Source organism: Ranitomeya variabilis, chromosome 1 (assembly GCF_051348905.1).
Source record: "Ranitomeya variabilis isolate aRanVar5 chromosome 1, aRanVar5.hap1, whole genome shotgun sequence".
NCBI classification, from domain to species: Eukaryota; Metazoa; Chordata; class Amphibia; order Anura; family Dendrobatidae; genus Ranitomeya; species Ranitomeya variabilis.
Window position 1 is genome coordinate 384351263 of NC_135232.1, and position 17617 is coordinate 384368879.

General features: G+C 43.1%; 1 protein-coding gene across 1 annotated transcript in view; it reads right to left on the minus strand.

Annotated features, from left to right (window-relative positions):
- Positions 1 to 4602: 4602 nt before the first annotated feature.
- LOC143760690 (transmembrane channel-like protein 2-B) overlaps positions 4603 to 17617 on the minus strand; it is a 255526-nt gene continuing 242511 nt past the window's right edge. The window contains exons 18-20 of the mRNA XM_077249045.1: positions 13746 to 13824; positions 5238 to 5361; positions 4603 to 4905 (exon numbers count right to left, since the gene is read on the minus strand). Of these exons, the coding sequence (XP_077105160.1) occupies positions 4709 to 4905; positions 5238 to 5361; positions 13746 to 13824 (400 nt within the window). The 3' untranslated portion in view covers positions 4603 to 4708. The remainder of the gene's footprint in view (positions 4906 to 5237; positions 5362 to 13745; positions 13825 to 17617) is intronic.

Genomic DNA, 17617 nt, shown 5'->3' on the forward strand with positions numbered 1-17617 from the left:
GGGAGGCTATTCTGACTTCATGCAATCAAATACAAGCAGAACCTCTCCAAAAACTCACAAGTTCAATGGATGCAAGAATTGTGAAGGCGATATCAAAGAAGGGTTCCTATGTTAACATGTAACTTGGCCTGTTAGGATGTTTTGGAGTTAAATAGCTTTTTTGTTCAGTGAATGTGACCTCCTAATGCTGCAAATTCCACAAATGAGCATTTTCAGTTCTGTAAAACATATCAAATGTTTAGAAATACTACTGTGCCTAATAATTTGGAACAGTGCATTCTGAGGTTTTATTCATTTTGGAGATTATACTGTTATCATTGGGAGGTTTCTTCAATAAAATTCGATGTATACGCTAATGGGTGATTACTTTTATTAGACTGACTGTCATTTGCACCAACCATTTAGGAAAATCCGATAAAAATGTAATTTGCATAATAATTTGGAACATAGTGTAAGTGCACACTCAGCATTTTGTGACATGTTTATTATTATAGATTATTTTTTCTATTTTTCTTGCTTTCTCTATCTATTCCTAATGATGGATATGTGTTGATTATCGGTCACAGTATAGTGACCATAAATTGTGTTTTACATATCATGATTTGTCTTATGTATTTCTTAATTGCATGTCTTTTGTTACATCGCTGATATGTATGCACGAATATTTATTGTTGTCCTTTAGCTGTTGTATTTTTATATATATCCGCGGCGCTATTTACCTATTTGCCCTTAACTAACATGGCCGCTGCTGTAGTTCCGCACGTGCCCTGTTAAAATCTGGGTTCCCTCCCTCACTTCCGGTCCGCTGCATTGCGCTGGATTGCATGGGCCCGTACTTTCCGGCGTCAGTCAGCGTGTCTCATCAGTGCGGTGAGTGGTGCGAATTGGTTAACTCTAACTTCTGGCAGCTATAGTTTTATGGCCCTGTCATGGCACCCCCCCTGAAGAAGGATAGCTCCGAAACACACGTCGGGGTGGGTAGGAGATGGCACGATTTCCCTGTTACATTACTGGTATGTTTTCTATTTGGGTCTCTATGTTAAATTCTTTCGCAATTTCTCCATGTGTTCCTGGCTTGATATGTGATATGTTATAATTTTACACTGCCACTGTTGGGGAACTCTGCATGGATTTGATCTGTTTGATATATTCAGTACCATGCACCTGCTTCATACTATGAGGATCATGGTCCTGCTCTTAGTGCTCCATGCTTTTTGTCGCCACCTTTTAACCCACTATTGTGTCCATGGTTTTTGTCCAAGTATTTATATCTAATAAACTTTTTCATGACTTTTCTATATCTGGACTATTGCACTACTTCTTTTTGTTGTTTAGCTTTATGTAAGCATTAGTGTGTCCTACACTGCTCCATTTACAGGCTTATTATATCTATATGGATGGTTTCCCCTAAGATATCATGATTGGACAGTCCTGTAACTGCCTGTTGTGTTTTCCTTGCTTTTATCTTGCTGCACTACAGGCCAGCTCTGTATAGGTGCAGTTCAGCTTCCACTCTACTGCCATCTAGTGGAGCCTGCACCTACCTGCATTGCAGCAGCGTAACACTCCCCACTAGTGACCCCATTTTGGAAGCTATACCCCAGGAACTTATCTAGACAAGGAACTTATCTTAGAGTGTTGTGAGAACTTTTAACCTCCAAGTTTTTCACAAAATGTTATGGCGCAGAGCCGTGAAAATAAAAAATCCTTTTTTTTTCACAAAAATGATTTTTAGCCCCCAATTTTGTATTTTCACAAGGGCAACAGAACAAATTGGACAGCAAAATTTGTTGTACAATTTGTCCTGAGTATGCTGATACCTCATAAGTGGGAGAAAACTACTGTTTGGGCACATGTCGGGGCTCGGAAGGGAAATAGTGATGTTTTGGAATACAGACTTTGATTGAATGGCCTGTGGGCGTCATGTTGCATTTAAGCCTATGACCTAGGTCAAAATCCACATACACACCCAACGTACCGATGTGGAGCCAAAGTACCAAAAAGGTTCAGTGCAATGATAATAGAAATCCAACTAAAAAAGTGCACCAAGAGAAACCAAGAACATAAAATTGTAGAATTTTATTGTATAAATAGCATAAAAAATACAAACAAAAATGCAAGGGATGTGACAGGGAAATAGCCAGACCGTGGAGAGACACAGGGAGACCAGGCACTAGCAGGCACACATAGTGCAAATAGAATGACGTTACTCCATAGTGTGTAAAGTGATTAATCAAGTAAACAAACCTATAATATAGGCACACACCTTGGAGCAAGCACACAAGCAGCAGGGGGGCTGTAAACCACCTCTGAACCCGCAACCAGGAGAATATCAAAGTTTAAAATGAAGCAATAATCGTATTTACCTGACCGTGCCTGGAGCCCCTGTGAAGCCCACTGTCCCCTACGCGCGTTTCGGCGCTCAAGCCTTCTTCCGGGGGAGTGCAAGTGCAAGTGCGAGTTCCCTGTCACATCCCTTGCATTTTTGTTTGTATTTTTTATGCTATTTATACAATAAAATTCTACAATTTTATGTTCTTGGTTTCTCTTGGTGCACTTTTTTAGTTGGATTTCTGTCATGTTGCATTTGCAGAGCCCATGATGTGCCTAAACAGTAGAAAATCCCTGCAAGCGACACGATTTTGGAAAATAGACCCCCAAGGAACTTATCTAGATGTGTTGTGAGAACATTGAACCCCCGAAGTGTTTCACTAAAGTTTATAACGTAGAGCCGTGAAAATAAAAAATCATTTTTTTCCCAGAAAAAATGATTTTTAGCTCCAATGTTTTATTTTTACAAGGGTAACAGGAGAAATTGGACCTCAAAAGTTGTTGTCCAATTTGTCCTGCGTACGCCGATACCCCATATGTGGGGGTTAACCACTGTTTGTGCGCACGACAGAGCTCGGAAGGGAAGGAGCAGCATTTTACTTTTTCAACGCAAAATTGGCTGAAATTGAGATCGGATGCCATGTCATGTTTGGAGTGCCCCTAACCCCCTAGCCCCTGATGTGCCTAAACAGTGGAAACCCCCCAATTCTAACTCCAACTCCAACCCTAACCCTAATCCCAACCCTAACCAGAACCCTAACCACACCCCTAATGTAATCCAAGCCCTAACACTAACCCCAACTCTAGCCCCATCCCTAACCCTAACTTTAGCCCCAACCCTAACTTTAGCCCCAACCCTAACCCTAACTTTAGCCCTAACCCTAACACACCCCTAACTATAATCCCAACCCTAACCCTAATCCCAACCCTAAGCCTAACAATAGCCCTAACCCTAACTTTAGCTCAACTCACTTTAGCCCAACTCTAACTCTAATGGAAAAATGTAAATAAATATACATTTTTTATTTTGTTTTTTTCCCTAACTGAGGGGGTGATAAAGGGGGTTTTTATTTACATTTTCTTTATTTTTATCACCGTGATAGGGTCTATCACAGTGATTAAAATGAACCAATAGGAAAAATCTCCTATTGTTGCTGGGTGCCGGCCGGCAGATATCAGCAGGCGCACTGCACGTACGCCCACCATATTCTTACCGAAAGAAGATGCTGGATGCCGTGAGGGGAAGTAGGAGGAACAAGGGACACCGGCAGGTACCAGGGGGGATTGGGGACCCTATTTCTCTCTCCTCTGATTTGCTGTCACATCAAAGGAGAGAGAAATGAAATGGCAAATTGAATTTTTTTTTTGCAGTCGCCATTGCGGCAGCCGAGACCCCAGAGAAATTCCGACTCCGGGGTGGGGGCGCTATACAGATTCTCCACAGTGCCATTAAAAAGCGGCGCTGTGGTTTGAGCACCCTTATTTGCTGCTCTGAAAAAGCGTGTCGGCAGTCGTTAAGGGGTTAAAAGTTTGTAATTAAGATGTTCCAGGATTGAAGGTTTCTAGTCATATGACTGCACAGGATATGACATAAAACACCAGATTTTGTGATTACCGCATGCTATGAATAAGGATTACAATCTGAAACGCATTTGCTCATTTTACACTTTCTCTTAACCCCATGCACACTGTTGCGACTTGTATGGATTATCCATAAAGATTCCTAATTTTATCAAAGATGGACACGCTGGATTTCTCCCAATTTTTCGCTTGTTCTATAGACTGCAGTACTGCAGGTTTCCTTGCGTGGAGTCTTCTAAGTGGTGAGCTGACTTTTCCCCCTTTTTTCACATTATAAAATGTAGTGGACAACCTCTTTAACAGCTCATTTACATATTAAGAAACACATGGATTCATCTGGAATAAGATATACGATAACTGATATTAAGGTACCATTTTACTCAGTTTCCTATAATTTGCATGTCCATATAGACAGCTTAGAAAATTTGATTCTACTGACATATTCCCTTTAAGGCCTAAAACATGTTTGGTGGATCCCAGAAAGGCAGACAGCAGATTGCATGAGCCGTGTGCATCAAATACATTGCATGTGCAACTGTGGAGGTCTAACTGGGTTCCAAGAAAGTGGTATTCAGCAGGACAGGCTTCTATCTAGAGCTGGTGTAGTTGTAAGTAACTTTAAAATAAAAGCTTATCTTTATATTGTGTCTGATTTCTACTCTATTCTTGTTACATCAAGAAAATTACGAAAAAATGCACAAATTTTATTTTAGTAAATCTATATATCACTTTTATTTATTAATGTTACCAGGAATCAATACAAAATAATATTATACAAAATACTTGACCAAATATTTCAAGAGGTTTGTCCTCTACCTATTCCTGGTTTTGGTTTTATAGTATTAAGTTGAAGCTTTTGAGTAGAAGTTGTCTTTATCAGCTGTGATTGAATGGGTGGTTTTGTAACCATCAGCCGTGGGCCATTTTTCAGAGGTAAAGTTGGATTACCAAGTTTAGTTTCATTATTTGCATTAGGTTTTCGAGAAGTATCATCTGGTGAAAAAAAAGTGGGAAACATTTACCATGAAAGAGTTCCAAACTCTCAAACATTATACAAATGCTCCACAACTCACTGCCTTTGCCCTCATCATTACTCACAAATAGACCAAAAATCATATAAATACTCCAACCAAAAAAAAACAATCATGAAAACACCATTATATTATCTCCTTTGTATCTAATGGACTGTGAATTGAGCAAATTTTGAGGCTCATGTCATGAGTTCGGATCAGGAGACCTACGACTAGTTATATCATGATCTGTACTTGCACTCTAATACACCCATGTGGGAAACTGGCCTAAGTCTTATATTTTAAGAATCTTACCTTTTTGTTCAATTTCCTTATTTATACCATATCTCACACTAGGAGGCAGTAGGTCTTCCAAGTCTTTCATCAATTCATTTGTTGACTCAGTGTTGTTTCGTCTACTTTTTTCATCCTCCCGTTTCTTTATTAATTTATTCATTTTTATCATAAAAAAAAGAAGCTAAAGTAAGTTAAGATTTTTAATATTAATCATTAAACGACCCCAAAAAGTAGATTAATAGCTTTGTAACTGTCAACTATATAATTGCCATTTTTAACAAAAAAGCATGTACTATTCTTAAGGACGGAAGAATTTTTTGTGTTTCTGCTTTTTTCTTCCCTTGTTCCCAGAGCCATAAATATTTCATTTATTTAACTATGTTTTGTGGGGCAAGTTATAGTTATGAATTATACCGTTTATTTTACTATAGAAAACTAGTTAACAGGAAAAATTCCATCTGCAGTGACATTGAAAAAAAAATGTAATTCTGCCATTGTTTTTTGGATTTTGTCTGCTACGACATTAATTGTGTGATAAAAATGACCTGGCAGCATGATTCTTTAGGTCAGTCTGAAATGGTGATATCACATTTGTCCATTTTTTTATTGTTTCAGCGGTGAAAAAATTCTAGAATTGTAAAAAAATATATATATTGTTGTGTCGTCATTTTCTGAGACCCGTAACTTTTTTATTTTTACCATCAATAGAATTGTGTGAGGGTATGTTTTTGTGCCATGAGCTGACTGAAATTGCACTTTTTTTCAGAAATGTGGTGAGTGACCAATAGAAATGGCAATTTTTTGCCTTTTCATTATTTTTCTCTAGGCTGTTTAGGGCACATTTATTTTTAGATTTATGTAAGGCGTTTTGCAAAAGTTTTAGATAGATGTGGAAAAAATGCTGCAAAGTAAGAATGCTTTCAAAAGTGTTAATAGTTAAATTTTAACTTGGAAGAAATTGAAAAGTGAGTGAATAAAAGAGAAATCTACATCAAATCAATATTTGCCTCCAAAACAACATCAACTCTTATAGGTACATTTGCACACAATTTTTTATGGATAGGTTCTAACTTACTGATCTATATGGGTTTGACCATTGAGACTTAGAACGATCACCAGAAAAGATGCACTTTTGTCCTCTGCTTAAATGCAGTGGTGGTTGCAGTGGCTTATCCGGGGGGGGGGGGCAGCCGGGGCATGTGCCCCGGGGGCAGCCGACAGGGGGGTGCCAGCGGGCCGCCTGATGATGCGGCAATCCAAGTAGGCTCCTCGTCGAGTCAAACCCAGGGGTTGGCAGGGCCAACAGCGGCAGCTGTCTAATTATACTCACCTACTCCTGGCGCGGTCCCTGGCTGCACGGCGCCCCAGCTTCTTCCTGTACTGAGCGGTCACATGGTACCACTCATTACAGTAATGAATATGCGGCTCCACCTCCCATAAGGGTGGAGCTGCATATTCATTATTGTAATAAGCGGTAACGGTGATCGCTCAGTACAGGAAGAAGCAGCAGCGCCGGGGAAGCAGAGACTGCACTGCGCCAGGAGCAGGTGAGTATAACTGGGAAGGGGAGCGCAGCGCGATATTCACCTGCTCCTCGTTCCAGCCGCCGCTCCATCTTCTGCAGTGACGCTGAGGTCAGAGGGCACGGTGAAGTAGTTAATGCGCGCCCTCTGCCTGTACGTCAGTGCAGAGGAGGCGGAAGAGGGAGCGGCGGCTGGAATGAGGAGCTGGTGAATATTGAAAGTGCCGGGGGCCTGAGAGACGGAGAGGTGAGTATGTGATTTTTTTATTATCGCAGCAACAGCAAATAGGGCAAATATCTGTACGGAGCATCTTATGGGGCCATAACGTTTTGTGCAGCACTATAACGGGGCAAGTGTCTGTATGGAGCATCTATGGGGCCATAACATTTGTGCAGCATTATATGGGGCAAGTGCCTTTATGGAGAATCTATGGGGCCATAACGTTTGTGCAGCATTATATGGGGCAAGTGCCTGTATGGAGCATCTATGGGGCCATAACATTTGTGCAGCACTATAATGGGGCAAGTGTCTGTATAGAGCATCTTATGGGGCTATAACGTTTGTGCAGCACTATACGGGGCAAGTGTCTGTATAGAGCCGAACTGATCCTTTGCCCCGGGTGCAGGAAAGGCTAGATACACCTCTGGGTGGTTGAGAGTGCATATTACCAATTTATTCTCTTTGTGACTGCCAAGGATAGCCAAACACAGTTCTCTGTTATCCCCGGCAGTCACGTAGAGAATGATTGGAGTAGCAGTATGCATGCTCGATGTCCGATCCATTTAAATGAAAGATACAAGTGCCTCGATCTGGCCAACAGTCAACATCTCATTATATTTAGAGATGGGCAAATATTTCAATGTTCGGTTCGGTTTATGATCGCCAAATTTGCAGCATTCACCAATTTATTTGTTCAATATTAGCCGTACATAGCCGAACGACATTACAGTCAATGTGAAGCAAAAACAAATGCATGCACAACACTTTAAAGGGAACCTGTCACCCCCAAAATCGAAGGTGAGCTAAGCCCACCAGCATCAGGGGCTTATCTACAGCATTCTGGAATGCTGTCGATAAGCCCCTGATGTATGCCGAAAGATGAGAAAAAGAGGTTAGATTACACTCACCTGGGTGGGCGGTCTGATCCGATGGGCATAGCGGTCCCATCCGGGGCCTCCTATCTTCATAGGATGACGTCCTCTTCTTGTCTTCACGCTGCGGCTCTGGTGCAGGCGTACTTTGTCTGCCCTGTTGAGGGCAGAGCAAAGTACTGCAGTCCGCAGGTGCCGGGCCTCTCTGACCTTTCCCAGCGAATGCCCACTGCAATACTTTGCTCTGCCCTCAAGAGGGCAGACAAAGTACACCTGCACTGGAGCGGGAATACAAGAAGAGGACGTCATTATAGGAAGATGGGTGTTAGGTGTCGAGTTCCCACTGCTTCTTAGGGGGAATCTCAAACCACCTCCGCTGTGGTCTCCCATTCTTCTCCAGCCGCAGTGGAGCCTGCTCAGCAGAGACATCGGTCCCAGCGTCTGGCTCATGCAGATACTGTGCGCTTGGTTACTGCTGCCCTTCCAGGCTCAGCCATTGTAACCACCACTGTTCAGCGGTGAGCAGACGCTCCTGGGACTAAGTCCTGCTTTTCCTCTGCTGGGCATGCCCAAGGGAAGACCTCTCGTTGGAGGTCAGGGGTCACATGCTCAGGTCCTGTAGCAGCTCCTATTGGACTACTAGGAAGGTCCCGGAGAGCTTCCTCTATAAAAGGTTCACTTGGCCATGCGGTAGTATAAACTTGATAATGTGTGTGTAGATGAATGACTGTAGATGGATAAAAGCTCCTTAATCATTCCCATTCCTACTGTTGTTGACAGTTAGTGAATGGTTTAAGCTACCTGCACACCTAGCACACGTTACAGTGCCTTTTGCAGTGCCCGCTTATACGGCACCGGGCGCAATCAGTGTGCTTTCCTGACAGCCTGTCAGTGTAGGATGGGAATTCCTGCTTGGACTCTGCATCTGACTTGGGGTATCCTCAGGCGCGGGCTCAAAAGCCACCAAGGGTCAGAGCAAGTCCAATCACCAGATCAGTGGGGGTGATTCATAGGGATCCCACTATTGTTTTGCAGCTGCACCCTGTGTCTGTTAACAGGGCACAGCGAATTTTGGCAGCTCTGTGAAGAAACAGAGTTCACTACTATTCACACGGCGTGAAGTCTAACCCACATGTGAGCAAATGTCCATCCGCCATTACTCAGCAGCAGGTGCCATCTCTGCACGGTGGACCCCGGGCTGCGAACGCACCTCATATCTACCTCTTTATTATTTGGTGCATTCCTCTAGCCCTAACATTATACTAGCTCCAGGGTCTGGCTAGTAATGGGGGACAAACAGCGACTGCAGCAGTTCATCCAGCAGCTGGAGGGCAGGTTGGCGTCTCTCAAGCATGCAACCTCAGCTGTAAATGTTATCGCAGTAGCTGTTCAGGCTGCTAGTGTTACTGCAGCAAGTTTGTCCACTGCCACCCCTGTTCCGACCTTATCCTGCCTTCCGCTGCCTGATAAATACTCTGGTTGCAAGTCATGTAGGGGATTCGTGAGCCAGTATGCAATACACCTCGAGCTCCTGGCAGCAAATTTCCCACAGAGTGGGCAAAGGTGGGATTCATTATATCCCTTCTGTCAGACATGGCATTGGAGTGGGCTATGCTGCTGTGGGAGCGCAACGATCATGTGGTGCAGAGTGCTCCGTTGTTTCTGAGCACTCTGAAACAGGTCTTTTTAGGACCTCGAGGCACCCATGATACTTTGCTCCAACTGCTGGCATTGACCCAGGACTCATCCATGGTCAGCCATTTTGCCGTCCACTTCTGGACTTTAGCATCTGAGCTGGAGTGGCCGGATAAAGCCCTCATCCCAATATTTTGGAGGGGGCTGGCTGACCCTGTGAAGGACCCTTTGGCCACCAGGGAGATTCCCGCCACACTGGAGGAGCTAATAACTGTATCAACTCGCATTGACCTCTGTTTTAAGGAGTGAAGGTTAGAGCGAGCCCAGTGTAGGCAGAGGTTTCGGCTGGCTCCCACCTTCGCCAAACCTCTGGAATCTCCGGTCTGGTCATCCAAGTCATATGAGGCCATGGAGGTGTCACGAGTGGGATCTAAGTCCCAGACCGCTTGTGCACTCAAGGTCTGTCATGTTTGCCAGCACTCAGGACATCTTGCCTCCAGATGTTCCCAGCAGTCAGGAAAACATCAGTGTCTAGTGGTTGTAGGAAGAGGTACACTAGACACTGATGTTTTCCTCCAAACTGTCCTTCAAGAGGACAATTACCATAGGCCCATCCACTCTTACAGTCGAGCTTTGCATGGATTCTGGGGCAGAGGGGAATTTTTTGTCCTCAGCCTTTGCCCAACACCACGCAATACCCCTGGTGATGCTCGTCAAGCCGGTGACTGTACGAGTGGTGAATGGGTCGACACTGCCCTCACAAATAACACACCAGACCATCCCATTTTCATTATCTATGTCTCCATCCCATCAGGAGATTATTTCCCTTCTTGTCATTCCCAAGGGAATAGACGAGATTCTGCTAGGGATACACTGGTTATGTTACCACTCCCCTCATATAGAGTGGTCCTCAGGGAGAATTTTGGGATGGAGTGAATCTTGTGAGGGCAGATGTCTGAGGGAGTGCGATCAGATTGCTACTACTGAAGTACCCGCAGATCTTTCCTCTCTCCCCAAGCACTATTGGCCCTATGTGGACATATTCTCCAAGAGGGCTGCAGAGACCCTTCTGCCCCACCGCCCCTATGACTGTCCTATTGACCTCTTGCCTGGTGCAGAGCCTCCCCGGGGTCGAGTCTATCCCCTGTCTCCCCCGGAGACGGAGGCGATGTCCCAATACATCCAGGAGAATCTGGCAAGAGTATTCATTAGGAAGTCAGTGTCACCTGCAGGGGCTGGGTTCTTCTTCATGCAGAAGAAGAACGAAGAACTACGTCCATGCATTGATTACAGGGGTCTTAATGCCATCACCATTAAGAACAAATACTCTCTGCCTCTGATATTAGAGCTATTCGATAGGTTGCGGAGAGCAAGGGTATTTACTAAACTTGATCTGCAGGGTGCTTACAACCTGTTTCGTATCCATGAGGGGGACGAATGGAAGATGGCATTTAACACCAGGGACGGGCACTATGAATACCTGGTGATGCCCATCGGGCTCTGTAATGCTCCTGCCGTTTTCCAAGACTTTATGAATATCTTCCAGGATATGCTCTCCACCTTGGTTGTAGTCTGTCTGGATGATATTCTCATCTACTCTCCAGATATAGACTCCCACCGGAGAGATGTTTGCAAAGTCTTTGACCTCCTATGGGCAAACTCCCTCTACGCCAAGTTGGAGAAGTGTGTGTTTGAGCAGGAGTCCTTGCCTTTCCTTGGCTATATCATCTCTGCCCAGGGATTGGCTATGGATCCTGCCAAGCTACAGGCTGTGATGGACTGGCAGGAACCCCATTCTCTCAAAGCAGTGCAGCGCTTTATGGGGTTCATTAATTACTATCACCAGTTCATTCCCCACTTCTCAACTTTGGTAGCTCCCTTGGTTGTCCTCACCAAAAAGGGAGTAAATCCCAAATTGTGGTCCGAGGAGGTCTCCAAGGCCTTCCTCTCTATTAAGTTCCACTTTGCTAGCGCTCCCATTCTACATCGCCCCGATGTAGACAAACCTTTCATAATGGAGGTGGATGCCTCATCTGTCAGTGCTGGAGCAGTCCTATTCCAAAAGGATGCTCAAGTTCGGACGCATCCTTGCTTCTTTTTCTCTAAGACCTTCACACTGGCGGATAGGAATTATTCCATCGGGGACAGGGAGTTTCTAGCTATGAAGTTGGCCTTCTCGGAGTGGAGACACCTCCTGGAGGGGGCTCGTTTTCCCTTCCAAGTCTATACCGACCACAAACATTTCGTTTACTTGCAGACTGCCCAGCAGCTAAATTCTTTCCAGGCTACATGGTCCTTGTTCTTCTCTCATATCCACTTCTCTCTCCATTATCTGTCTGGGTAGAAGAACATCCATGCCGATGCTCTCTCCCACTCCATAGTATCATCAGTGGAGGAGGAGCCTCGGTTAATTGTCCCTTCAGAGAGCCTGAGGACCGTGACTCCAATTTCGCTTGAGTCTGTTCCCCTGGCAAGACTTTTGTGCCATCAAATTTGTGTCTCTCTTGGGCTCACTCATCCAGGGTGGGTGGACACTTTGGGACCAAAAGGACATCTGAGCTTCTGGCGAGGATGTACTGGTGGCTGCATATGGCCTGTGACGTTGGAGACTATATTCGGGCATGTGTCTCCTGCGCTAAGAATAAGTCCCCTCGACAACGGCCAGCTGGGTTACTTTACCACCTGCCGGTGCCGGACAGGCCCTGGGAGATGGTCGGGATGGACTTTGTGGTGGGCTTACCCAAGTCTTGTGGCTGCACCATTATTTGGGTAATCACCGACCATTTTTCCAAAATTGTGCACTTGGTGCTTCTTCCACGGCTACCTTCTGCACAGGTCTTGGCAGCGTTGTTTTTTAAATACATTTTCCACCTACACGGTATGCCGGACAAAATTGTCAGTGACCGGGATCCCCAGTTTGCGTCTCGGTTCTGGAGAGAGCTTTGTTGTCTACTCAGCATCGAGCTGAATCTCTCTTCAGCATACAATCCTGAGACGAATGGGTTGGTAGAGAGGGCCAACCAGACTGTGGTCACATATCTGCGACATTTTGTTTCAGCCAGGCAAGATGACTGGGCATCCTTGCTACCATGGGCGGAGTTTGTGCTGAACAACGCCGTAGCCGACTCCACTGAGCAGACCCCATTCCTCCTTAACTACGGCCAGCATCCGCGGGTTCCTGTGCCTATGCCCGTGTCTTCCGCCGATTCCAGGGTGGCAGACTGGGCTGTGTAGGCACGTGACATTTGGGACAACACACAGGATGCCATCCGGGCTTCCAAGGAGAGAATGAGGTCCTCCACCGATGCACATTGCCCTCCCGCTCCGACCTTTGCTCCTGGCGACATATCAGGCGGCGAATTGAGTCCACTAAGTTTGCACCTCGCTACTTGGGTCCCTTCAAGGTCCTGGAACTGGTTAACTGTGTGGTCTACCGTCTGGCCCTTCCTCCATGCCTAGGTAGCTGAGCCAGCATTTACAGCTTTGATTTGAAAGTCACAGTAAGATGAGGTGGATGTGGGATCGGTGCAGGCCTGCTGTGCTGGGAGCTCTGAAACCATATGCACCTGCTCAACCTGCTTTTATGCTCAGCCACACTCAGGTGGCACAAATATCAGTTTTGTAGACTACTATTGTCAGAAAAATCTAAGGATATAACACGGGTAGTTGACTTAAAGGAAATGGAGGCTGGATGGTCTCAGAGGGCCTACTGCTACAGGTAACACACTTGAAGCAGTTATTACCACACACTGTGGTAATAATGACCAGATAACTATTTTCTACAAGTCAGTTTGATTATAATGATTTCCAATTTATATAGTGTTTCTACTAAATAAAAAAACTAAAAACTTAAAGAAAAATGAGAGCCATAAGTTTTTATGTTTTTTAGGCAATGCAGTTGTATTGAGGGCTTACTTTCTACGAAGTGAAATCCATGCAACTTTTTCATGCGTTTGTATTATATATATATATATATATATTTTATAGGTGATATAACAAAAAAAATCTGGTTCAGCTATTTTGGTTCTTTTTCCCTTTCTGACATTCACCGTATAAAACAAAGATTTTTAGATTTCATTAGTTGTGACAATTACACATGCTGTGATAACGATATTTTTTTTTTAAAGATTTTGCTATTTGTATTGTGAGAAATGTGGGAGGTTTAAACACTTATAGTTGCTGGGGGGCAGGTTATCTTTGAAAAAATAATGCTCTTTACATTTTTTTTAATAGTCCCCTTGGGGGGTCTGAACATGTAGAACAAATAGATTACATACCCTCTGCATTTTCTTCTTGAATTCTATATTAGCGTTCTTGTATGCCTTTGATATTGCATTAAGATAGTATATAGCTAGTCTGCAAAAAAAAGTTATTAGTAATTATTAATATGAAAAAAATACATCACTTATACTGGTTTCTCTTACCCCAAAAATGAAAATTCAAATAACTGTCTATCTGATGTGTGGACATGCCAGGTCGACTAATGCAGAAGCTATTCATACCGAACTGGTGACTTTTCCTATGTCAAGTACATAATACATAGTATTGCAGAATATAGATCACAGGTTGCCATCGATACACCACAATTGTGGTGTGGGAGAGATAATGAACCACCAAAATTCCAAATCAAACAAATTGCATGCCTTAATGCCACTGTCAGAGACTGACCATGGTTTTTAAGGGATTTAACACTTGCGATCGGAACTAGCTTTGGTTGCTGCAGCTAGAAGCAGATAATAACACACCACCTCGAGTGATAACGTGAGGAAAGGAGGTTTAAACTCCAAATTTTCTGATTTAAAAATAAATCTTTATTGTTATATTTTAAAAGTGTCATAAAGCTATTCAAGCTATGGAACAAAAAGGTAGTGCACTGGCACTGGAAATGAATGAATTTCAAGTTAACAGTATACTTAATACCCAGTCTATAGTTCGATGTGATACACAACAAGTCATATACAAATGGTAAAATTACTATGAGTATACTTAGAGACTTTCTTTCAGATTATAGGAAGACAATGTCAGTGCTATGAAACAAGGAACACTCTGTTGGGAACACTCTGTCAAGTGTAAATAGACTTTATGGATTGAGGAGGACTGTGTCTGTGTTTTAAAATGGCGATGGAGAATAAGGGAATAGTGTCGCACGGCAGCAATTCCCGTGTGTCTTGGCTGTACATGACAGCTGACACCCTGCAGTATCTGACCCGGCTGGTTTTACAACAGATCAGGGCCAATTGACCACTTAAATACTGCTGTCAATTGCGACAGCGATATTTAAGTTATTACCAGGGGTGACAAGAACCACTTAGTAACCACTGGATCCCTGCGATGAGAATTGGTCTCGATGGTTACTAGGGTACATTGAGGTTATGTATGACCTCAGGGTACAGTGGCCTGTGAGATCCAGCTATAAGATAGGTCTCAAAGGTTGAGTCAGAGAGACACTGATAGTCTCATGCACTGCAGTACATGAGTACTGCAGTGCATGAGACCAGAGATAAAAATAAAAATTGTTCAAGTCCCAAAGTGGGACTAAGCGAAAAAGAAAAAAAAGTTATATAAAACTTGTTAAAAAACAAACTAAAAAAAGGGCACACAAATCACGAAAAGCCATTTCACAACTCAAAATGCAGCGTTTGTGATAAGACAAAAAAAAAAAAAAGTAGACATAATTAGTATTGCCCCATCCGGAATGACCCGCTCTATAAAACTGGCATGTTATTTTTTCCGTATGGAGAACAATGTAAAAAAATTTAAAAAAAATTAAAAAATGTTGCTTTTTCATCATAGTGACTCTCAAAAAAGTGAATAAAATGCGATCAAAAAGTCATATATAAAAAAAATGTCATAAATGAAAATGCCAAAATATCCCTCCATTTTCCGATACCCGTAGCATCTCCATTTTGCGTGATCTTGGGTTGGGTGAGGGCTTACTTTTTGTGTGCTGAGCTGACATTTTTAATGATAAACTATAAAAAGGATATACCGGTATTACCTTAGACAGACTCACATAATAATAATACCTACAACTGTAATCTTTATTAATAATATAGAAAAAGACAATAACACACACAAAGGCCCTAAGCCTGCAAACAAAGTGATTGGATGCTGTGTAATATAAAATACCCCTATATGGCCCTAATGGACCCTATTAAACCCTTCCTACCAGCGGAGGTTGGCACCCTAGCTTCTACGCAAAATAGGGTGCCAACCTCCGCAGCCAGGTAGGGACAGTAATATCAGGGTGAATGGAGGGAGGATCAGCTTAGGCTTTTTTCATCCCCCCACCCCTGAATTAGTTAAAAAAATCCGGTTTATCTTTTATTGTTTTTTTTTTTTTTATTGCTGTTGTTGTGTGGCTCGGTATTATAAGCAGGGTGTTGGTTTTGAGGAAATCGTTTTATCGAGTTCACTCTCATCACCCCTTCAATTCTTATAACCATGGCATTACGTTTTGGCTTTAGGTCATTTGGTTGGTACCAGTTGCACCCTATACCTATTTAGGGATTATTAGGGTGCATCTAGGGTCAGCCGTCGGTGAGCGGGGGCGCCAGTTTGCGTACAAGCTATGGTGCCAACCTCCTCTGGTAGTAAGGGTTTAATAGGGTCCGTTAGGGCCATATAGGGGTATTTTATATTACATAGCATCCAATCACTTTGTTTGCAGGCTTAGGGCCTTTGTGTCTGTTATTGTCTTTTTCTCTATTATTAATAAAGATTACAGTTTTAGGTTTTATTATTATGTGAGTCTGTCTAAGCTAATACCGGTATATCCTTTTTATAGTTTACTAGCTGAAGAGCCCGGCGTTGCCTGGGCATAGTAAATATCTGTGGTTAGTTATAGCACCTCACTTCTCTTATTTTCCCATCACGCCTCTCATTTTCCCCATCACATCTTTCATTTTCCCCCTCACATCTCTCATTTTCTCCCATCACACCTCTCATTTTCCCCCTCACTCCTCTTATTTTCCCCTTCACTCCTCTCATTCCCCCCTAACACTTGTCATTTCGACCTCACATCTGTCATTTTCCGATCACTCCACTATTTTCCCTCACTCCTCTCATTTTGCACTCACACCTTTTAATTTTCACCTCACACCTCTCATTTTCACCTCAGTATATGCATGTTTGTCATCTCCCTTATATATAGTATACACCTGTATGTCATCTCCTGTATATAGTATATACCTGTATGTCATCTCCCCTGTATATAGTATATACCTGCTGGGTGTCATGTCCCCTGTATATAGTATATACCTGTATGTCATCTCCTCCTATATATAGTATATACCTGTATGTAATCTCCTCCTGTATATAGTATATACCTGTGTGTCATCTCACCTATATATAGTATATATCTGTGTGTCATCTCCTCCTATATATAGTATATATCTGTGTGTCATCTCCTCCTGTATATAGTATATACCTGTATGTCATCTCCTCCTGTATATACTATATACCTGTAGGTAATCTGCTCCTGTATATAGTATATACCTGTGTGTCATCTCCTCCTGTATATAGTATATACCTGTATGTCATCTCCTCCTGTATGTAGTATGTACCTGTATGTCATCTCCTCCTCTATATAGTATATACCTGTGTGTCATCTCTCCTGTATATAGTATATACCTGTATGTCATCTCCTCCTGTATATAGTATATATCTGTGTGTCATATCCTCCTGTATATAGTATATACATGTGTGTCATCTCCCCTGTAAATAGTATATATCTGTATGTCATCTCCTCCTGTATTAGACCTCGTTCACACGTTATTTGCTCAGTATTTTTACCTCAGTATTTGTAAGCTAAATTGGCAGCCTGATAAATCCCCAGCCAACAGTAAGCCCACCCCCTGGCAGTATATATTAGCTCACACATACACATAATAGACTGGTCATGTGACTGACAGCTGCCGGATTCCTATATGGTACATTTGTTGCTCTTGTAGTTTGTCTGCTTATTAATCAGCTTTTTATTTTTGAAGGATAATACCAGACTTGTGTGTGTTTTAGGGCGAGTTTCGTGTGTCAAGTTGTGTGTGTTAAGTTGCGTGTGGCGACATGCATGTAGCGACTTTTGTGAGATGAGTTTTGTGTGGCGACATTCGTGTAGCAACTTTTTGTGTGTCGAGTTGCATGTTACAGG